Source organism: Sesamum indicum, linkage group LG14 (genome assembly GCF_000512975.1).
Source record: "Sesamum indicum cultivar Zhongzhi No. 13 linkage group LG14, S_indicum_v1.0, whole genome shotgun sequence".
Classification (NCBI taxonomy): domain Eukaryota; kingdom Viridiplantae; phylum Streptophyta; class Magnoliopsida; order Lamiales; family Pedaliaceae; genus Sesamum; species Sesamum indicum.
In genome coordinates this window covers 3,893,961-3,915,751 of record NC_026158.1, presented here as the reverse complement: position 1 = coordinate 3,915,751, position 21,791 = coordinate 3,893,961, and the positions used below count along the sequence as shown (strand labels likewise).

Sequence of the window (21,791 nt, the reverse complement as noted above, 5' to 3'; positions counted from 1 at the left end):
TGCTACCTATATGAAATCCATGTCATGTATTTTTTTTTTTTTTTTTGTCTTGGACATATGAAGTAATATAAAGTATAATTTCAATTTGTAATAGAAAATTTGGAATGACCTCAAAAACCCTAAGTTATTTAAATTTTACCTCTGTATAAAAATTCTAATAATGTTGTATTAAAAAAATATTCAAGATATCTGTTAGCTCGTCAAAAATTATCAAAAATTTCCAAAACAGATAATGGGTAATCTCCAAAAAAGAAGGATAACCTACAAGAGAAAAGTACGTCAGAATCGAGTTGAAAGGAATTCCGACGACTCTCCGGATTCGGCGGCGTCATCTGTCGGTTGCCAGGTAAGATGAGTTGCGGTTTGGTGGGCGAGATGCAATGCAACCATATCTCATGCTCTCGGCCTGAGAATGCACTCTGTAGTGTTTCTTAAAGGACATCTCCTCAATTGGACTTAACAGGAGTCTTTGGGCCAATGAAAGGAATTTAAGGCCCATCATCACCAACATATAGCTAGTAAATCACAATCAATTTTTTTAAGATTTGGCGAAATTATAAATATTTTCATTATTTAAAAAATTATAAGTACCTGTCACATTTTTTTATGAAAGTATATAATTTTTGGATGGAAGCTTAGAATCGTCAACTTTACTCTTATTATATTCTTTTTTCAAAAAAAAAAATTAGAAAAAAATGAACGACATAAATGAAAAATTTTAGATCTGGGACGACGAACAGAGGGCGACGTCGCCCTCCCAGACAAACATATATATATATATATATATTTGTTTTTATATATAATTGTGTATAATATGTATACGTATTGTATATATATAAATACAAAAATATTCTTTACAAATTAGTTAAGATTTCAAATGTTCATTTTTAATTAAGGAAGATCAACAACTGCTAAAATAAGGGTATAATGGGTAAATCATTCAAAAAAATTAACGCCATTAATTATAATTGACGGAAGAGGTGCATGCTCAACATTTTAGAAAATATAGTGGTTATTTTACTTATTATTTTAATACGAGGGGTTTTTAATCGAATTTCTAAAATATAGGGGGTTTTATGCAATTGTCTTTAATTTTTTCATGAGATAAACTAATTTTTTGCATCAATTTAGTCATAATCATTTTCAACGTCTTTTATATCCATTATATATATAATTTTTCTTTTAGTGACTAAAATGCCCTCATTTCCTTGTGATTTTGTACCATGTAAAAATATAAAACAGTGTTCTTGAATATATAGTATCTTTAACAATTGCTTAGTAAAATATAAAAACTTCTTTAATTACTTAAGTCATTTGAATTCTAAAACTATAACAAATAAAAAAATATTAAATATGAAAAAACATGTTAACTATGACAATATGTATAAGGATAAATGCATTTTTGGTCCTCAAATATAGTCAATAATACGATTTTGGTTCTCAAAAAATTTAAAACTGCAATTTTAGTTCTCAAACTTTACTTTTTTTTTTTTTTTTTGTACTTTTGGTCATTCCATTAACTTTTTCGTTAAACTTAATGGATATTTCATTTAATGTGAAAAAAATTGCTATTTTTCTCCTATTTTATGGTATTTTTCAAGTTGTAATTCAATGTACCAATTTTTTCAGTTTTTCTTCAAACTTCAAAAGAAAATAAACAAAAAAAAATCAATTTGAACAATAAATTTTCTAAATAATCTTAATAAAAAATTGTCAATAATAGAAAATTTGTTGCTTGAATTTTTTTTTTTATTTATTCTCTTTTGAAGTTTAAAGAAAAATAGAAAAAATGGATGCATTAGACAATTTTTTTCACATTAAATTTGAAATTTCAGTTAAGTTTAATGAAAAAGTTAACGGAAGGACCAAAAATGCTAAAAAAGTTGAAGTTTGAAAATCAAAATTGCAAACTTAAATTATTTGAGAACCAAAATCGCACTAGTTCCTATATTTAACGACAAAAAATGGACTTATCACTATATATAAAACATGTTTACTCCAAATCGGTAGACAAGCCTAAGAAAATGAATGTGAGGGTTTTTTCTCTCGGCCAGCTCCTGGCCGGCTTTATTATGTTCCTCTCATCATCAGCTTCCTCTCCACCACACGATGAGCTGAAACCCCGCACCAGGGGCGGAAACCATCACGATCACGGGCAGCAGGAGAGCCCATCAAACGGCTGTGATCTGTTCGAGGGCAGCTGGGTCTTGGACGCCTCTTATCCACTCTACAATGCGTCGCAATGCCCTTTCGTCGCCTCCGCCCTCAACTGTCAGAAGAACGGCAGGCCTGACGACGCCTACCTTCACTACAGATGGCAGCCCACTGCCTGTCAGATCTCCAGGTACATACATTCATCTACCCCCCTCTCTCTCTCTCTCTGTTTACCTTTTTCTTTTTAGTAAGAAATGGGGTGTGTGTGTGTGTGGTTTTTCAGGTGTGATTTTCAGTGTGATGGGTGTTTTAATGAAGTTGGGTGTGTTTGTGCTCATAATTGCTCTAAACATGTAGAATTGGATTTCCAATTGCAAGTCCCATTATACGACGCGCTGCATTCAATATAAGCTCGTTGCATGTATAAAAATGACGTTATGTATTTTATTTTGAAAAAGAATATACATAAGACGTGTGTATGCTGAATAAAGTAGAAGATGTGACAGATTTTACAACAAAAAAATCGACAAGAACCCATTGTTGAATTAATTAATGGGTTTGTTAGGATTGTTAATACGAGAATTAGGTGTTGATTCATGAGTACTGGATTACATTAGAGGGAGGACAGTAGGTAATGTAAGAAATAGGTAGCTGTTCATTCATGATCATTGGATTATAAGATTCAGTACTATTTGATCCGCTTTGTCGGGATCAGAATTACCTTTTTCAATATGTATATATATATATGTATAATGTGTAAATGATTTAACCCAAATCTCATTATTTATTTATTTATTTATTTTTTATCATGTTTTAATTCATCATCTTCCAAAATTTTATTAAAAATTTTAAAGGGGTATTTATAGTTTTTCAAATAACAATGAAATATTTGTAACTATGATAGATTTTGAGGGAGTCTGTTGTAATTTATCGGATATTTTAATACATTTATATCTATAAGTTTTATCGCAATAATAAATTATTTCTTGGTAATTAATAGGTTTGATGGGAGGGCATTTCTGGAAAGAATGAGGGGCAAAAAGGTAATGTTTGTGGGGGACTCACTGAGCGCAAACCAGTGGCAATCATTGGCGTGCATGCTTCACGCCGCTGTCCCAAACGCCATCTACGTGTTGGGTTCACGTGGACCGCTCACCACTCTTTCTTTTCCGGTAATCATCACTTATCCCTCTCATGCCCTTCACCATTACAAATTATTGTCATGTATTTTTCATGCTCTCAAGCTATCATAACATGGGCCCCTCCAATGAGTCTGATGCTCGCCTCACCTCATATATTATATTTTAGAGCAAATTACAATTAGTTCTTTTGTAATTTGATATAATTATAAATATTTTTTTATTATTTGAAATATTACGAATACTTTCTGATTTTTTCATTCATCTAACAACGAGCTCTTTCCGTTATATTTTCATTCAGTTTTTGTTATGATCTCACCAAAATACCCTTTCTTATTATCAACTATAATTTTATATATATTTTATAATTTTTTAAAATATTTTTATGAAATAATATTACCTCTAGATTATTTACTTTATCCACCGTCAATTTTTTTATATTTTATCAAATAAAATATTTATTTTTTAAAAAAATTCAATAGGAATAAAAACAATAATGCCCACTTCCCCTTCGAGAGGTTAAATAATTGTTTTTTACTCAAGGGGGTTCAAACAATAAAGGGGGATTTAGAATTATGCCAAACCTCAGGGGAGGTAGTTATAATTTACTCTATATTTTATTTATGAAAAATCCTAATTCAGATCCAATTCGCTCAAAACTAGAATTAATTATATGATAAGTATAATGCACTTGTCTTGTGATTGATTAACCAATCATATAGAAAATATATTGTACTTGCTCTATAATTGATTTGATTTGACAAAACCTGATTTGAACAAAAAAATTTGTTTGTTACCATAATTTTTTATCACACTTTATTAATGTTATGAAAAAATTAAATAATATAATTAAATTAAATAATATTTTAGAGGTGGGGTGTATATTATATACACATTGATACGATATCATATGATATATAATAATATTAAAGTGAGATAAAAGATCTTTTATCTTTAATCTGATCATTCTAGATCACTACACGTTCACCCTTCTAAAAATTAAATTTATAGATGAAGAGGTGTAGATATATATACATATATTTATATATAAACACACCAAAATATAAAATCATGAAACTCATCGAGAATTTTTATATCTAATTATTGATTGGTTTTCAAACCAAATATTTATTAGTTCTTTAAACTTATTTTCAAGTCGTAAAATTCATGTTTCAAAAATCACTAAAAAAAATAATATTAGTGATAAAATATCGATATTTCTAAATTATTATTAAAAATATATATTAAATACTAATGATTTTAATTTTATCATGATAATTATTAATTATAACATAATATGTATAAAATTCTCACAGTAAACAATTAATGAAATATTTATAATGACAATAATTATTTATTTTCAATGTAGTCAATATATATATATATATATATTATTGTCTGGAATCGTCAATATGTATGTGTCGTTGGTCGTTTGTAATGATAATTTTACACTCTACTATTTGGTTACTAAGTTTTTATAGTAATAAGTTTCACAAAATATTGTTCACGGTTAAAACTATGAAACTCATTTAATGTGATAAAATAAAATTATTATTAATAATATATATATATATATATATATAATTATCAGTTGATTTTTTTTTTTATCACTATCCTTTTTTCCTTTTGTAATCGATTACCTATAAAAATACTTGTCTACCTTAGGCAAGACATTGATTGATAAGTTAAATTATGTAATTGATTTATTTAAAATATTAAAAAAGAAGAGACCATCATAATTAATAATTTATTTAAATAAATTATTTTTATTTTTTTATATAATTATAAAAATAACTCGTAACAGTAAAAAGACAACAGTAGTTTGTGTGATGATGTGATATATTTTAGGGTGTATGTGTAATATTTTAAAAAGTAGTGGTGATTTTGTAAATAATATGAATGCGGATGTATGGGTAATTAAAAAAAAGAGGGGAGCGATGATTTATATCAACAGACCATTGATTTGGGGTATAAATAAAACCTATAGAGATGTAGAAGTGATAAAAACTAAAGCTAACTTACCTCAATCTTTTCACTTTGAAAGGAATACGGCGTCTCAGTTATATTCCTAAAAAATGGATTCTTGGTCAGCCTAGTGGGTCGTACCCTAAAGCTCGACGCCCTCAGCAGAAGCGATATGTGGCTGGGACTCGACGTATTGATCTTCAACTCATATCATTGGTGGCTACATAGCGGACGTTTTCGAACGTGAGTTTCTATTAGACCATATACATTAAAACAAATCTAGTGAATTTCAAGATTTTGAATCTGTTTCATACGCAAAATCCTTAAAAGTCGCAAAAATAGGTAATATAGACTTCGATATGGTGTTTGATTTTATTTTCAAAAGTCAAAATTTCCAATTTTACACTATTTCAGCATTTCGAAATCTTACTTGTTTAGCCTAAATATTCCTTTGTAAAGGTCCATTTTCAATATAAATTTGCAACAAATCAAATCCAAACGAATCTCATTTCTCACACTTAATAAACTCAAATCCAAAAACATACAATTCAAATATATTTTAACTTTTCGGACGAAAGTTGGTGCAACATTTTCATCTTATTAAAAACCTTAGAAATTGAAAATAAAAAATAAAAACAAGCCATAATTCTTTTTGTTGTGTGGCGTTCAGATGGGACAGCTACCAGATTGGCGACAAGATATTCAAAGACATGGATGTGATTGAAGCATATAGGATAGCTCTGACTACATGGGCTAACTGGGTTGACTCCAACGTTGATCCCGTCAGGACTCGTGTCTTTTTTCAAGGAATTTCCGCCTCTCATTACCGGTAAGCTCCTCCTCATCTTTCTAAATCCATATTCCTTTATCATACACCCGTAAATTTAGGGTCACGTTTAAGTCACATAAATTTTCTCTGTTTGGTTTTGTCTTGTGACTAGTGGCACAGAATGGAATGAACCCAACGTGCAGAACTGCAGTGGACAGACGAGGCCGGTGGAGGGGTCGACTTACCCGGGGAACAAACCTCCAGGCGATGCAGTGGTGAAGGGGGTGCTGAGTAGTATGAAGAGACCTGCGGTTCTGCTGGACATAGCTCTACTGACTCAATTGAGAAAAGATGGGCACCCGTCGACGTATAGCGACGTAAGGCTGGACTGCAGCCACTGGTGCCTTGCCGGTGTGCCGGATACCTGGAATCAACTCTTGTACGCAGTTCTTGTAGAGAGTTAGGAACTTGTTTTGCCCTCTCGGGAGTTGGAGGAACTCAGTGCATGCATGGGAAATAACAAGAGTTTGTTCTGATTGAAATGGAATTGGAACGGCAAAAAAGAATCATTGACATGTTTGATTGCTAGACAATGTTGCAGTTACAGCGTTGGACTGTAATGGCCGAGCAAGGTTGTAAGATGAGTGGATTTCGACCCAGTTTAGAAATAAACAGGTGTTTGTCATAATTTCTATTTTTATAGTGCGTGGAAATGAGTTATAAATTAATCGGTAGTCTAAATTGGGAACATTGAAAATACAAGTTTAAAAGTGAAAAGAAAATTGAAATTGGAGTGCTCGGGAAAATAACTTAATATTTCTAATTTTATTAAATAAATTGTAAAAATTGGTAAAAAATTGCTTATAATTTTTTAGTTTAAATCAACTTAATTTCAATAGTAGAGGCTATAAAAAAAACACTTTCGGCTTATAATAAATGTTTATTTGCAAAAAATTGAAAACACCTCTTAAATGCAAGAATCTTTTTTAATGGTTTTTATAAATTTAAAATTATACAATTCTTTCAAACTAATCGTAAATAGGGATGTTAAGGAAAATAACAATATGAATATGACAAAATTAAATTTACACCATCATGATTTTCTACATTGTTTAAGAGTAGTAATGATTTTAAATTATATTCTACGTTTATAGGATAATATTATAATTAAAACATTAGGAATAATGAATAATACTAATAATTATATCTAAAATAACAAAATTCACAATAACTCGAGTAAGATCTAAGAGAAGCGACTGTTGGTGGGCAAAATGTGAAATAACTAGTATGCCCTTATTCTGATTTCTTGGGCTATCCTTCATTGCTATTAACATAGCACTTGCCATCTATAACATCACCAAGGAAAAGAAAGCAAGCAATAAAATTGAGAAAACACAAGAAAAGATAAACATGATAGAGGAGAAAGAACAAACTCTTAACTATTTGCAGAACAAAATAACATCACCACCTAACATGAATTTGAGTGAAGGAGCTTGCTATTAACATAATCATGATTGTGATTAAATACCTCAGCAAAATCGTGAAAGGTCACTGATGTGCTTTTGCGTTACAAGAGAGACGAAGTGAACACGCTTGCTAAACCATGAATAATGGGACATGTATGAACAGCTGAAAAGTAGCATCTAATGGTTCCAATCTCAAAGCTATGCCTGTTTTTGTATCCTCTTGTCCCTTATGGGCAACTCAATGGGTTTCTGGGCTGCATGAGGATGGTCTGGACCGGTGTAAACCTTAAGATGGTTAAACAATGATCTCCCAAGCTGCAACCAAACCACAAACTGCTTACATATGGCAACAAGCAGGATAAGCAACATTTATAACTGTTGTAACATATTCAAGACATTGACCATGCTGAAGCAGAAGGCTTCTTACATCCATTCTACTCTGGTCTATACTCTATACATCATATGTTTGAGAAGTGTTAATTCTGCGCAAGGCACTGAGATTGATATAAATGGGAGAAGCATATGGTAAATAAAATGACATTTTTAGCACCCTTAGAGACACTTTTACATGCTTAAACCGGCAGAATGTGTTCACATGTGGTGGTTACCTAGGTTCAGAATGAAAATAGATCATTTAACAGACAACAGAAGAAACTTACCCGCCCTTTAGGAAGCATTCCGCGGACAGCATGTTCAATAATTCTTTCAGGAATTCTCTTCTGAAGCTGATCAAAAGTTTCCACTTTCATCCCACCAGGTCTTCCTGAGTGCCTCCTGTAGAGTTTCTGTGTCCTTTTCTTTCCAGATACAGCAATCTTCTCGGCATTGACCTATTCAATGCCATAATAAAATAAACAAATTCTCAATTGCCAAAAGAAAAAAAAAGAATTAATAAATTCTTAATAAGTATGATTATAACATTGTATCAATTTCTTTGTGAAATAAAACTCTCATGAAACAGCCAACACAAGAATGCTACTAGAAGATGTTGCCAAATCATCAACTAAGTCAATAAGTTATAACATTTTGTTTGATCTAAGAAGACCTCATAATATAAAGAGTAACACTGGAAAGCATTCAAAGGTTTTACAAAATCCAGAAGAAAAGTCCCCAGCCACCATCACCAAGTTTGCTTACAGAAGCAAGGATAATCAAAGCGGAAAGAACACATGAAGTCCCACATACTCAGTCGGACTAAGAGTCCAAGACTGATCTCAGATCTCAAGTCACAACCTTATAACAGTTTGCTCAAACGGAAAAACACCATAATCAAAATCAAAGCGACTTAAAACCTTATGATATTACAATTAACTTATGTTACATTTGCAAATATTGTATTTACATCTATTAGCAATACAGTAAGCAGCAGAAAAGACAGAACCCGTGTTTATGCGTGTCGTCATCAGTGGAACACACACATCAGAGGACGCAGAATAAGGAACAAACAAATCAGTGCCAATTTATAGGGAAAATTCAACCCCAAAATCCTCCCTGAATGTCAACACTGTAAACGAAAACCATTCTGCAAGATACACTCTAACCCAATCTCATATGTCTCTTAGTTTTTACATAATAATCTATGCATGATAAATGAATATAAGATTTAATTTTCATATATTCATCAAGCAATAAGTCAGTACAATTCAATCCACACTGTGCCAATTTTGTCCAAATGTCAATAACAAAAGTAACAATACGGCATATTAAATCAGGTACTGTAACAAGAGAAGAAAATTTTTTCCATCTCAATCTGAACTTCTGCTTCTTAAAAGAATTCTTTGGCTTTTTGTTTCTTGAAGGACTAAACTGAAGGTTGCCAACATGTACTTAAGAGGATGTCTGGTTGGTTTCTTTTCTCATAACTAGTTGCTAGTCAATTGTAATTTAATCAATTTAAGAATAATTAATAATATTTGTGACAGTTTTGGATTTGATCTGAAATTTTAAGAATTTTCAATGAAAAAACGTCGAGATTGAGTCTTTGGAAAATAAGAGGAATCGAACTTTTGTAAACCATATGCATTTTTCACTAGTCTGTGCATTTTGATCAAAGAGATAATTGGGACTCGCCATATAATTCCACAGAGGTAAATGGGATTCTCCTGCCAATTATAATACTTTGTAGTAAGCAGAAAAAGTGTCTTTTCCAGATATCAGCATACCACTATCACAAATGCTCCCATGTCCACACTAGGAGTGAAAGTTCCTAGATTCTTTCCCCTGATGTGAATGGCAATTGTTGAAGCGAGTCTTCCTAGAATCTTGTCAGTTGCATCCACTACATACCACGTCTTACTTGTGTTAATATGGTCTGCAGCCTTTGGATACCATGTTTTATTCCATACATCCTGAAACAAGAAGCAACTATAAGCAGTATGTACAAGCTTAACCGGACTAAATGCTGGATAAGCAAAATAAATCTGTCCATGCACTTAAAAAATTCTAGTTAAAAAAACAGAGGAAGTCAAAGAAACACTTACAAGACAAGGACACAAAATGTGCTCGAGCTAAAAAACTAAGGTAAATTCTTAAGTCAAATTTCAAGGAAGAGAGTGTTAACACTGAAATAACAGGACACATACAATGTGATTTGAACTGCAAATTGAAGCATACTTTTTTCTATCAGATAAAATTTTGGCTGACACAAATTCAATGTGGAATATTAAAAGGCTGACGTAGCAGTTCTTACTTGAAACTACAATTCTTTGATCTATAAGGCAGCTAAAGAAATGACCCCATCCGGTGGAAGTCAATCCCTTCAAATCAGTTGTAAAATTATCATACCATGCAAAAGTTGTTAACTCAAGTTTTCTTTTCTTTTCTTTCATCTATTGCACAAATGCGTCTTTTATCACAAACCTGAAGATATTTTAGACTAAAACATGGAACATTCTGGGCAGAGAGAAATATTGCTGCTTTCTCATCCAACATTTTCATGATATGCAATTCCCTTGGAACTGACTATATGAACCTTTCTTCATTATGGAGTAAAGCTATTTACAAGGACATTCTCGAATCTCCCAAAGTCTTGGCAGAATGACATTTTTTTTGTACTATATCAGAATAAGTATTAAGAAAGTATGCCCATATTTCCTTAAAAAACCGGCAGACATCAAATTATGCATGCCCCATCTTTAACAAGTCCTCTTCAACTGCTTTTGAATTTTGATATCATAGAAACAATGCTGGCAGCAAGCACTAGCAAAACAGGCCACTTTCTGAAAGTCCAAAGCTTAATAGCCTGCTTGTCCAGTTTCTCACTTCAAAAGAATGCATCTATTCAAGACAGACAAGCTTCGACTTTTGCTGACAATAATCAAGCAAAATTTCCAGATTACCAGAAATCTTCCAGAACGCCTCAATTCCAACTCATATCTAGCTAATAGATGTCTACATGGCCGGAAGCAAGCCTTATCAATCTTTAACTTCCATAGGGCGTTACACCAGCATAAACCCAGTTTAAAAACTAAACTCCGAAGCAAGAATAAAATCTACTTAATTGATTCTCAGCATTCAAATTACAAAAAATGTGCCTCATTACCCCATAATAGAATGGCAGAAAACTTAAATAGGGAAACCAAATTTCACCCAGAAAAAGAAACAAAAATCACTCGTGGCAAGCAACCATCGAGCAGTTAAACAATAGAATGTCGGGAACTTCTTACAGGGCCAGTAAGATCGTCAAACATCCACTGCTGCGGCGCCGGTACAAGAGCCTCTTTTTCTTGGCAGCAAATCTTGGACACCCTGTTCGACTGAACAAACAGTTTGGATGAAGCCGCGAACGAGAATCCGAGAAAAGGGGTTTTCCTGGAGGGGAAGAAGGAGAAGGATGTCTGAGATGGTTTCGTGATCATCAACGAAGAAGAAGTGGCGCAGTTCACCGCCATTGCCATTGGTGGGATTTTCTCTCCTCTCTCTGCTCTTTGTTGCTCTCTCTACAGCACAACTTCGTAGCAGATAAAAAGAGCGGTATGAAGAGGATAAGATGGTGCGTCGTTCTATTGTGGGGGTTAACAGCATCAGATTGCTCCCTAATGTTAAAATCGCAAATAAACTGGTGCGCTTCTATCAATAGAGCCTCCGTTGTTCGAGTGCGCTTTTTGATTTTGGAGTAAATACACCGATTTTAGAGAAAATGTTGAAAATCGCATTTTCCAAATTTTGCTTTTAAATGGATGTTTGCAATAGGTTCTACAATTAACGAGAATAATGTAAATTAAGCATGATGCGAGCATAAGAATTATCAGTTTGGGTTGTGTCTCATTTGGGATCTTTTGGGTTTGATCTTCACAATTTTTAAAATGAAGATTGCAAAAAATCATATCAGTACTCTCACGTTCAAATCAATAAATAATTGTAAAAATAAGAATTGAATAAAATAAAGCAATAGAGAATGATAGTATGGTAGTAGCATGATGAAAATATTATTGCTTTGCGCGTATAGATATTGCAAAGATGTTTTACCATTTCGGAAGAGAGAGGGGAGGCGAGGAAGAGGCCTATTTATAGCCTCACTCCCCAGCCTGATGATGAGGTATAGTCCCCTTGGAACTTGGGGAGGTGATTGCCGAGGATAAGCCATCCACGAATCCGAAGAAAATTTGAGAGGTTTCAACTGTCAGAGACTCTTGTCGAGATAGGTCCCTTTCGCAAGATATGTTCTCGGATTCTAAGGAGTAGTTGCAGCAAGTTGGGGATATGCCTAGATCTCCGGTCCCTATTAGCGGGTGTGTGGCTATCCTTTCTCCAAATGGCTAAATGCCCTTCTGCCATCTGTGTATGAGATGTGTTGGCGTCCATATTGCTGCCAAGTCATTTTTCCTTTTAGGCCTGAAAATGTGTTTTCCTTCCCTTTTTGCAAGATAGATACCTCTAGGGAAGTTCCCTTATACAGTTACTTGCTCTTTCATCGAGTTAGTTGACAGGTTTACTTTTTTCTTTCTATCTAAGAGGAATTGTGTTGCCGCTTTCCTTTGAACGGATGAATTCAAAGTTAGGAATTTCAAATTTCTATTAATAAAATTTTTATATTTATTTGAACTACTCCATATTACAATAATTTTAACTTATTTAACTCTTATTTGAAATATATATTGTGAAATATTAGTAAAATTCAAACTTTTTTTTATATAAATTTATTTAAAATATTTTTAAAAAAATAATTCTCTCAAATTCAAATCATTCGAGTCCAATTACTGCATTAAATGTTACCTTATGTTGAATTTGGACTAAATTGTGCTCTCTCTATGTGGAAACAAAAATATCATTTTTGGGGGCATTTTAAATGAATAATTTATTTCTAAACAATTTGTATGTTTAAAGATATCATCTCATTTTCAATAATTCAAAATTATTAAATATTAATTACTACTTTCAACAATAATAATATAGAATTTATACAAAATTATCTATCTCCCATCTGAAATTAGATCTCGATCTAATTCAATAAAATAATTCCAAATGGATTGAGAAATAGTTTATCAAATCCAAGGTATATACTTAACTGCTAAAAAGAAAAAAAATATAATTATTTTATAACAAAAAATACTACCAAATTAATTTATTATATTTATTTGTCCATAGTAATCAAAATACAAAATTAATAATATAATAAATGTATTTTAAATTCACATAATTAAATAAATACTCACATGACAAGTGAAACTCGAACTCATTTTTTTAGCAATTTCGTATTTGTTATATTAAAATATTTTTCCATCATTTTTTTTCTTTAAATTGTTTATTTTTAAACCAACATTTTGTTTTTTCACATCAATGTCCATGTTGTCTTGTGATTTAAAATTTCTCTGAATTTTTAAATTTGCAAGTTCATTTGCATTTTACAATTTCAAAGGAATCGGGTGTTTTAAAATTGCTTCTGATTTTGGTATATCTTTCTAGTTTTTAAATTATAATTTGCCTTGAAATTTTTATTTATCTTAAATTAGATATAACAATTTTGTGTTACAGGTTCGATTATAATGTCAAACTCGCGAAGTACTGATTGGTCGGGGAGTTTGAGCAATCACCGCTGATTTCGTTTGAATTTACGAGTCCCTGAGTTTTGTTTATGTGGCAATGCTGTTGTGGATAAGACGTTTTGAACCAATACAAACCTCGGACGTTATTTTTTTTGGTAAATGTAATTTTCATAAGTAGGAAAAGATATAGTACAAAACAATCATGAATGAGGTAGTGTTTCCCTCGACAGATCAAGGGATACATCACAAAGTGTATGTTTACTAACAGAGCTAGCTAAGGTAATGCTAAGTATACGCTGTGTAACATCTTCCACAATTAAGCTAGCTACAATATTCGGGTTCCGCTCAATACGCTCGAATCGTCTAAGATTTCTCTCTCTCCATATATGATAGATACATGCACCCAGTAATGCGCAATAGGCCACATTGACGATATGTTTACCCCTCCACCTCCTTGCAGCCCACTCAACATCCGCCGTCCAATCTCTATTAGGCCACGCAAAACGTACAATTAATCTAATAGCATGAAGGCATTGACGACTGTACCCGAACGTCATTTCCGAGGTTGCTCGGAGTAGAATGTGTAATGTCCAACCTGTTTTATTATTTTTAATATTCTCGCTTAATAAGATATGATTAGAAATAATCTACTAACTACTTTATTTTTCCTATGTGTAGGGTGGTTATTGTGACATTTTCGAATGGATAGACTTTAGAAATAATCTACTAACTACTTTATTTTTCCTATGTGTAGGGTGGTTATTGTGACATTTTCGAATGGATAGACTCCCTTCGTGTAATTATAATTCCTGATTTATTGAAAAAGATCAATAGTTAAATCCTACAATTATAAAAAAATCTAAAAAAAGTCATAAAATTTATTTCGAGCAATTTGAAATTTTCAACTTCAATTCAAATATAGGAATAATGCTTAAACTAAAATTTGAATTTAGGATGCCTATCTATCAAAATATGACGAGAAATGAGTGACTGGTGGGTGCAAAGTGTTATTTTTATAATTTAAGGGTGTAAAGTGACAAATAAATATAATTGAAGGTGCAAATTGTATATTACGTGTTTATAGAGTTGATTGCCAATCCCACCATCTCAACGGAGCTTCCTTTCTTCCGTAAGCAACCTCCAACTGAACTATAAAATGGCGACTTTGCTTCACTCCTGTCCCTCTCTCATCAAACCATCACCTCTTCTTCCAATTTCCCTAAAACCCTCTTTTCCCCTCAGATCAAAACCCTCAAAGTTCCCCATTATCGAGAATAATGCCAACCCCAATTCAAGCAGTAGCCACTGATCTCGATCCAGGCCTGGTGCAGCAGGTTATGAATCTGTTCCGTTCGTCACCGCCCACGTGGAAGTCTGCGTTTCTGAGCAACGTCTTGATCTTTCTTCTGGGCTCTCGGCTTCTGGTCTCAGGGTTGTCCCTCTCGGGCATTGCTGCTGCTTTCTTGCTTGGCACTCTTACCTGGCGTGCCTTTGGATCTTCTGGGTTCCTTCTTGTGGCCACATTCTTTGTCCTGGTGAGCTAAAGATCAATTATTTCTTGTTTCTAGTACCGGGTGTTTGCTCGGACGGAAGTATACTATAAGCCCTGATTTCCCCTTTCGGAACAAGAAGAATTAAAGTTCTGATACTCCTTATCTTTGGTTTAGTTTAGTAGTTTAGCTATGGTCCAGTCTTGGGACTGCATCTCTCATAATAAATTCAATAATCGAAGAAAGATTTGACTGAACTCAAAGAATTGCTTTCTCGCGTGTGCACGGATTTCTGATCATAGCGGGTTTTGGGGTTCATGTTGTCATTGGAATATGAAGTGTGAGAAGTATTAGCTATTGATTGAAGGGTGAGTTCTAATGGAGCAAGAGAAAAGTTCTTTCCTTTTGATTGTTTGATTGATTATATCCAATTGAAGGATGATTTACATTTACTTTCCATGCAAGGATCTGAAGATTTCTGGGGTTCTTTTTTCATGCATTACAGCATTTATCGTTTGTCATTTGCTCTAAGAGTTGATATTTATCTGTTGAAGGTGACTCTGTTGTTGTGTTTCCTTTGATTTACTTATTCATGTTTGCATAGTTGTCAATTGAAGGTCCGAATGACAGAAGTGACATGTTTCTAGAGGTATAATTGAAAATGTAACTCAATCATGTGGAATTTTCAGGGGACTGCAGCGACCAAAGTGAAGATTGCACAAAAGGAGGCCCAAGGGGTTGCTGAGAAAAGGAAAGGAAGGAGGGGACCAGGAAGTGTTATTGGATCTAGTGCTGCAGGCTGTGTCTGTGCTTTCCTCTCGATTTATGCTATTGGGGGAGAGGCATTTGCTCGTCTTTGGGAGCTTGGATTCGTTGCCAGTTTCTGCACTAAACTGGGTGATACTGTTTCAAGTGAGATTGGGAAGGCATACGGCAAAACAACGTTAGTACTACTACTTTTTCACTGTAGTTATCTCGTCATCTATCTAGAGTCACCTGTGCTGTTACTCAGATAAAATTAATGGAGTATGTTCAGAAAAGACGAATACATAGATTAAAGAACCAATGACCAATTAACTATGGAAAGATAATCTTGCTTATGTGAAATCAGCTACACTCAAAGCCAATTGGTAGAGGACGGCTCTTTTTGCTGTTCATAGCCAAAATTGACTCCAAATCGCTTAAAATCTATGTTTAACCTGAATATGGCCTGCACATCGAGAAGAAAGAGATGATATGTTTTGGGATAACATTTTTCTGGAATGACTTCCTCTTTTATTCTGTTGTTTGTCAAGTTGGTCATATCCAAGTTATAGTTGGTATATCTTGTTGATTGGACAATGATTTCCCATTGTAGTTATCTAGTCACTACATTCAAGATGGTCCCAAGGGGTACAGAAGGCGCTGTTAGCACTGAGGGAACTGTTGCTGGACTTCTAGCTTCAATTCTTCTTGCTTCTGTTGGCTGTATAATGGGTGAGGTAAAAGTGATATTTGTCTTTTCTTCAGAGGTGTTTGTACAAAGTACAGCTATCCAAAACTTTGAACCTGACTTATCATGTTCGGCTTTGATATACATATAGAAACTTAATTTGTGAAGCATTGGGAACTCAAAAGTGATTTTCCGTGTGATGTAACTTTTTAACTTGAATTATATCTGAACAGATAAATGCACCTGAAGCCATCATATGTGTGATTGCTTCCCAGATTGCTAATCTTGCAGAGAGTATCATCGGTGCTGCACTGCAAGAGAAAGAAGGATTTAGATGGGTTAGTGATCATCTTCTTCTCAAGTGGCCAAGTTTCAGTTATCATATTTTCTTTTGATTTAAGTGATGAAATACCTTGGGGCTGAAGATATACGTTATCGGTTAGTCCATCTGACCTGTCATGCAATTCATAGTGAAGGAATCCTCTCACTCTTCTCCCCTACAGGCATGCATATATGGGTGAATGCATACGATTCATCTGTGCTAATGATGCTTGAGCTCCTACTTGCTCTTGGTTTCCCTGTGCTCTACTAAAAAAACCCTGTTTCTTCAATTTTCAGCTCACCAATGACGCCGCTAACGTCATCAACATATCAACAGGGAGCATCTTGGCAGTCCTTATGCAGCAACTAATACTCCAAAATCGGAACTCATGGATGCAAGACAGTTCACATCATTAGGCCATCGTCAGCGAGATCTAGCTCAAGCTGGCACGCCCCTCGATAGGAGCCGTACAATATACACTTCTGCCACGGAGATTCTCCATCTTTTCCCTCAGGTGGCCAGATGATGGAGACCTCCCTGATATTAGGTGATTCATATTGCCTGTGCAGCAGAACTTACTACCAAGGCTTCGTTACTCAGTACCTCTCCCAAGAAGTAATTAGCATGGAGCAGCGGGAAATCTGACGTGGTGCTTTAGATTATTGGTACAAGTCCAAACTAACATACACAACCATATTCTTTTATAGCTTTGAACACCTGATCTCGGCACCCTTGTAAGAGCCAACAGATTATTAAACACGATGCGTTAATGTTCTTTAGTCATTAATATTGCGGCCCAAATAGACATTGTTATCGACTCTTATACACCTTATGTGCAAAACCATCATACAATATGAAAATGGAACTTCACCAAAATATTTTCGGTGGCATACCTACATTGTTGACTCATTTGCCTGCACATAGTATTACAATCATGAAGATCTTAAAATTGATACATTCAGCAGGCAAGAAACTGCCAAAAAGTATTTGAACTGATATCTTAGAAGGGCTTTCACTAGTTTTTTCATAACAAGCATAGATAAGCAAGTTGGGAATCTAACATGTCCCCACTGCACATGCCCTTCAATGTGCCTTCCTTTCCTATTCCAAAACAGTTGGAAACTGATCTTTGCCATACAACGCTCAATTCTTCCCCCCTTTTCTTATAAAGTACATGGAACTTCCCCACACCTTACGGTACATATTCAAGTGACAAGCATTGCGCCGAATATATATGAAAGTAATTATCCAACCACAACTGACCTAGCTAATAAATCAAACTCGAGGAAGATGAACCCTAAACAACTGCAACTCCTAGACAGCTTCTCAGTCTCAGACGATATGTCAAGAATGCCTTCTCCGCTTCGAGCTGATAACATGTGGTTGATTGTAGTGGTGGAAGGTCTGTAACGGTAAGGAACTTACATCGGGTACAAACGCAGTAGAGTCGGATAGATTCTGGTAGTTTTTAGGCCAGTAAAGTCCAGATGCTGTAGGTGGAGATGGAATCTGTGGCACTGCCCAAAATGTATCTGGCACCTGACCCATACACTCATCGACCTCTAACTCCCCATCGGCAGCTATTAGATTCTGGGAGTCTTCTGAACCTCCGAGCTTCCCACTATCCGCCTGGTGAAGTGTATTAAAGAGAGACAGGTTAAGATTTGCACGACAACCCTCTCAATGCCATATCAGATTGAAGCAATTATGAAATAGATGGCTAAATATCCCATATGCAATTTAAACTGAGAACTCTGGAAACTTAATCTGCAGCAGGTAAGAATAACAAACAGCATACATTATGCTGTTTTTTAGGCCACTTGGAACTTAGGACACGACAACATATCTAGTAAAACAACAAAAACTGCATGCCCTTTCCAACTGGAAACACTCCTAAGGTAATTTAGAAGATGTTATGCCCAATATAAACCAACATAACCAAAATCAGGACAAATAATGAATCAGAAAATGCTGACATGAACGGACAGAATTAGCACCCACCGAACACATATATACATTCGGCAATAAATGAATCTACATGCGGCAATAAATGACAACATCAATACCTTAGATGACCCATTGTCCATGAAATTATAATTCTGAGTAAAATCACCAAGTCCAATAAATTCATCCAACTGCCACTGGGAAATATTTCCGGTGTAGGAACCTCCAGCAAGCGGAGATTTTGACATTGAAAACTCACCATCTATACTAGCTTGGACAGGTAAACTTTTACTGTATTGACTAGATGATGATACAGGTGTGTTGGTCTTCTTTGGAAGAGAACGAGGCTCTAGTTCTGAGATATTCTCAGTAGTATGCGTCTTCCCAGAAGATGATTGTGAACCTTTTTCAGTAGCTTCAAGACCCACTTTAACTCCGGTCAGCAAAAACCTCTGATGCCCTGATACTAAGGAATTAGCAGTGTGTATAGCAACATCACATTTTCTGCAGAGTAAAGCTCGGTCCTCCAGACAAAAGAAATACCCGACAGTTTCCTGCACAGAAATGCAACATTCATGAGTTACTCTCTACAGGAAAATTGACATGCTAATGTCTAGCTTTAAGACTATATAAGGCCACATTTAATGATCAGCAATTGAGTGGGAAACAAGGAGTTCTCGTGCCATCAGTAACCATAATGAAACAGAATTAAGTATAGTTACTAGCACTGCATAGTACAGTACTATCAAGATAGCCTTGTGATCTCAATATGGAGAACTAACAATTGGGCTTGTACAAAATGCTAATTAGCAGCAGAACGGGTATGGTACTATGTCGTTATCTAAGTTAAGCTTATCTCTATCCCAGAGAAGAGCAGAGGCCAGCCAAGACCTATCCAACACCCATCATCAGCAAGGAGAAACATCACGCAGTTTGAAAAATAGATGCCGGGAACAGCTAGGTCCCATGATATTGCAAAGATGAAAATTGACGATCATATACCGTCCCCCAAGAAAAGGAACCATTAGAATCATTTCTAATCAAAACACTATCATAGTGTTTGAATTTGTGTTTTGACATAATTTAAAATATTTTAAAATAAGTGGTATAGGTTTGATGTTGGGATTTGAGAAACAACAATCACTGTTCATTGTCAAATCATATTTCTTTTACATATATTTTCATATATAAATATGTATATATATAAAATATTGTATGTTTAATATTTGGGAGACAAAAAACACTGTTTATTGTCAAATCATGTCTCTTTTATATTATATATATAAACATACATATATATATTATATATAAAGTTGAAAAACAAAAAGACACACAGATAAGGTGTAAAACACACAAAACTCTTTTATATTATATATAAGTCTACATATATATATCATATATAGAAAGTTGAAAATAAAAAAAAAACAAACTGATAAGGTGCAAAGACACAAAAACAATCACTGGGTGTGTTTTATTTTGGCTCGAGAAATACCAAAACATGAAAACAAACTTACTGTATAAGTTCATTCCTGTCCGTGTTTTAATTCCTTCTCTTTTCTAATTTGACATTTCTCTTTCCTCTCATGCAAGGAGAGTGAGTAAGCAAATGAGACTACTACTGACCAGCGCAGATGTCGTATATGACTACGATAAAGTCAATATCACCTTCTACCAGTGAGTATGATTGTGTCCTCAACCCATCTTCATTAAATGGACACAAAAATTCGTTCGGAGTGGCAGCATCTAGATTTGCCCAACTGCCAGGACTACCATCATTACAAACTACAGGATGTGCGCTTTCCTATACACAAATCAGTTCTACATCGCGCAAAGATATTTTTTCCCCTGGCAAAGCAGACAGAAAGGTCCAGCATATCCAGTCACAACTGAGCTCAAACATTCCACGATCAGGCATACAATTCACTACAAGCAACAGCAACAGCCAACACCAATTAGTCTAACATCACATTCCCAAATGCAAAATTCTTCCTTTTAAGAAAGTCATTGAAATCAATCAACCAAGAAGCCAACCGTGTGCCCAATTGGTAAACTGGAAATATATATCTTTTCCACAGTCTCATCTATCCTCATGCTAAGCTCATTGAATCCTTCTTGCCCCATTGTGTCCCAAGATTAGAGTTGAATTACCACAAGAAATAGTATAAATACAAATGTGAAGTGGATTAAATATCAAAAACAGCTCAGCACCAGCAGACCAACAAGCATTAAAATAATCACAGGCACACACCTACCATGACACTGTATCCACAAAATCTAAAAATATCAGGTCCTGGAATAAACAGAACCACTTGGTCTAATAATCACATAACACAGATATTTATCAATACATAGACTAGTCAAAAACAAGAACAGTATCCCCACAATCCCAGGAAACACAAAATCAAAAATATCCATCATCTTATCCAACGACTCAAATCCTTCTACCAACACACACACACACACAGAGGAGAACTCTACACATTACCCAAAAAAATAAGGAAAAAGAAGAATCCCAGAAAGATTAAAAACGGAAAAAAAAAAAGAAAAAGAAATGATAAATCAAACCTGACAAATATCACACTTGGGCATCTGGGAAGACGAGGTAGAGAGCGGAACCCTCTGGTGCTTACTAGCAAGCTTGTTGGCGGCGTGCACTTTCTGATCACAACTCCAACACAGCGCCGCCTCGTCGGCGCAGCAGAGGACGTTGGCCTCCGCCGCCTCGCACACGTTGCACTGAATCTTCATCTCTCAAAAGCACCTAAATACCCACTAGTTATCCAGCAAAACCCAGCTCCCAAATTACCCAAGAACAATATGGCATGAAAAATAGGATGCGGGGTAGAAGATGATAACGAATAAAGAGAGTTCAAGAATGGATACGGATACGGATTCTTGGGAGAGTGAATTACTAATAGATGTTTATGGGAGTAGAGTGTAGCGTAAGGCGGTTAGGCACGTGTGGGGGAGCACTGTTCGCGTGTAAAGGTCGGTGGGATGTGAGAAGAGAGAGAGAGGGTTTCATGATTGAGGGTGGGGGCAAAATGACAGAGAATATCTTAACAGTGAAGAATTCTTGTTTGGTTTTCACCTCGTTGTTAGGGCAGACGGAAATCAGGACCGCCC

The 21,791-nt window shown here is 34.7% G+C and overlaps 4 protein-coding genes across 5 annotated transcripts; 2 read left to right on the top strand and 2 right to left on the bottom strand.

Annotated features, from left to right (window-relative positions):
* LOC105176921 (protein trichome birefringence-like 42) lies at positions 1,978–6,574 on the top strand. Its single transcript, XM_011099887.2, has 5 exons — positions 1,978–2,344; positions 3,155–3,326; positions 5,338–5,501; positions 5,929–6,087; positions 6,200–6,574. Exons 1-5 carry the CDS (start codon positions 2,025–2,027, stop codon positions 6,489–6,491), a joined length of 1,107 nt encoding a protein of 368 aa, XP_011098189.2. The 5' UTR covers positions 1,978–2,024; the 3' UTR covers positions 6,492–6,574.
* LOC105176920 (50S ribosomal protein L13, chloroplastic) lies at positions 7,444–11,491 on the bottom strand. The gene is made up of 4 exons (XM_011099886.2): positions 11,159–11,491; positions 9,656–9,841; positions 8,153–8,323; positions 7,444–7,808 (listed from the first exon to the last, which is right to left on the bottom strand). The coding sequence occupies exons 1-4, from the start codon at positions 11,387–11,389 to the stop codon at positions 7,692–7,694; spliced, it is 705 nt and encodes a 234-aa protein (XP_011098188.1). The 5' UTR covers positions 11,390–11,491; the 3' UTR covers positions 7,444–7,691.
* On the top strand, positions 14,589–17,950 carry LOC105176917 (protein VTE6, chloroplastic). 2 transcript variants are annotated; one of them, XM_020698776.1, is made up of 5 exons: positions 14,589–15,012; positions 15,657–15,910; positions 16,325–16,448; positions 16,633–16,837; positions 17,018–17,950. In XM_020698776.1, exons 1-4 carry the CDS (start codon positions 14,755–14,757, stop codon positions 16,792–16,794), a joined length of 798 nt encoding a protein of 265 aa, XP_020554435.1. In that variant the 5' UTR covers positions 14,589–14,754; the 3' UTR covers positions 16,795–16,837; positions 17,018–17,950. The 2 variants fall into 2 exon arrangements, with proteins under 2 accessions (XP_020554435.1, XP_011098186.1); XM_011099884.1 differs by having other exon boundaries at positions 14,592–15,012; positions 16,633–16,737.
* On the bottom strand, positions 17,648–21,534 carry LOC105176918 (B-box zinc finger protein 22). Its single transcript, XM_011099885.2, has 3 exons — positions 21,231–21,534; positions 18,788–19,219; positions 17,648–18,350 (listed from the first exon to the last, which is right to left on the bottom strand). Exons 1-3 carry the CDS (start codon positions 21,411–21,413, stop codon positions 18,066–18,068), a joined length of 900 nt encoding a protein of 299 aa, XP_011098187.1. The 5' UTR covers positions 21,414–21,534; the 3' UTR covers positions 17,648–18,065.

What these genes read in the sequence shown, in the direction of transcription:
- LOC105176921 (XM_011099887.2), top strand. Translation starts at nt 2,025, where the DNA reads ATGAATGTGAGGGTTTTTTCTCTCGGCCAGCTCCTGGCCGGCTTTATT. An exon ending in TCACCACTCTTTCTTTTCCG is followed by an intron (nt 3,327 to 5,337) that starts GTAATCATCACT and finishes TCACTTTGAAAG; the next exon opens with GAATACGGCGTCTCAGTTAT. An exon ending in CATAGCGGACGTTTTCGAAC is followed by an intron (nt 5,502 to 5,928) that starts GTGAGTTTCTAT and finishes TGTGGCGTTCAG; the next exon opens with ATGGGACAGCTACCAGATTG.
- LOC105176920 (XM_011099886.2), bottom strand. Translation starts at nt 11,389, where the DNA reads ATGGCAATGGCGGTGAACTGCGCCACTTCTTCTTCGTTGATGATCACG. An exon ending in TGGGAGCATTTGTGATAGTG is followed by an intron (nt 8,324 to 9,655) that starts GTATGCTGATAT and finishes GGCATTGAATAG; the next exon opens with GTCAATGCCGAGAAGATTGC. An exon ending in GAATGCTTCCTAAAGGGCGG is followed by an intron (nt 7,809 to 8,152) that starts GTAAGTTTCTTC and finishes GTTTGGTTGCAG; the next exon opens with CTTGGGAGATCATTGTTTAA.
- LOC105176917 (XM_011099884.1), top strand. Translation starts at nt 14,755, where the DNA reads ATGCCAACCCCAATTCAAGCAGTAGCCACTGATCTCGATCCAGGCCTG. An exon ending in TGGCCACATTCTTTGTCCTG is followed by an intron (nt 15,013 to 15,656) that starts GTGAGCTAAAGA and finishes TGGAATTTTCAG; the next exon opens with GGGACTGCAGCGACCAAAGT. An exon ending in AGAAAGAAGGATTTAGATGG is followed by an intron (nt 16,738 to 17,017) that starts GTTAGTGATCAT and finishes TTCAATTTTCAG; the next exon opens with CTCACCAATGACGCCGCTAA.
- LOC105176918 (XM_011099885.2), bottom strand. Translation starts at nt 21,413, where the DNA reads ATGAAGATTCAGTGCAACGTGTGCGAGGCGGCGGAGGCCAACGTCCTC. An exon ending in CCAAGTGTGATATTTGTCAG is followed by an intron (nt 19,220 to 21,230) that starts GTTTGATTTATC and finishes ATTTCTGTGCAG; the next exon opens with GAAACTGTCGGGTATTTCTT. An exon ending in TGGACAATGGGTCATCTAAG is followed by an intron (nt 18,351 to 18,787) that starts GTATTGATGTTG and finishes ACACTTCACCAG; the next exon opens with GCGGATAGTGGGAAGCTCGG.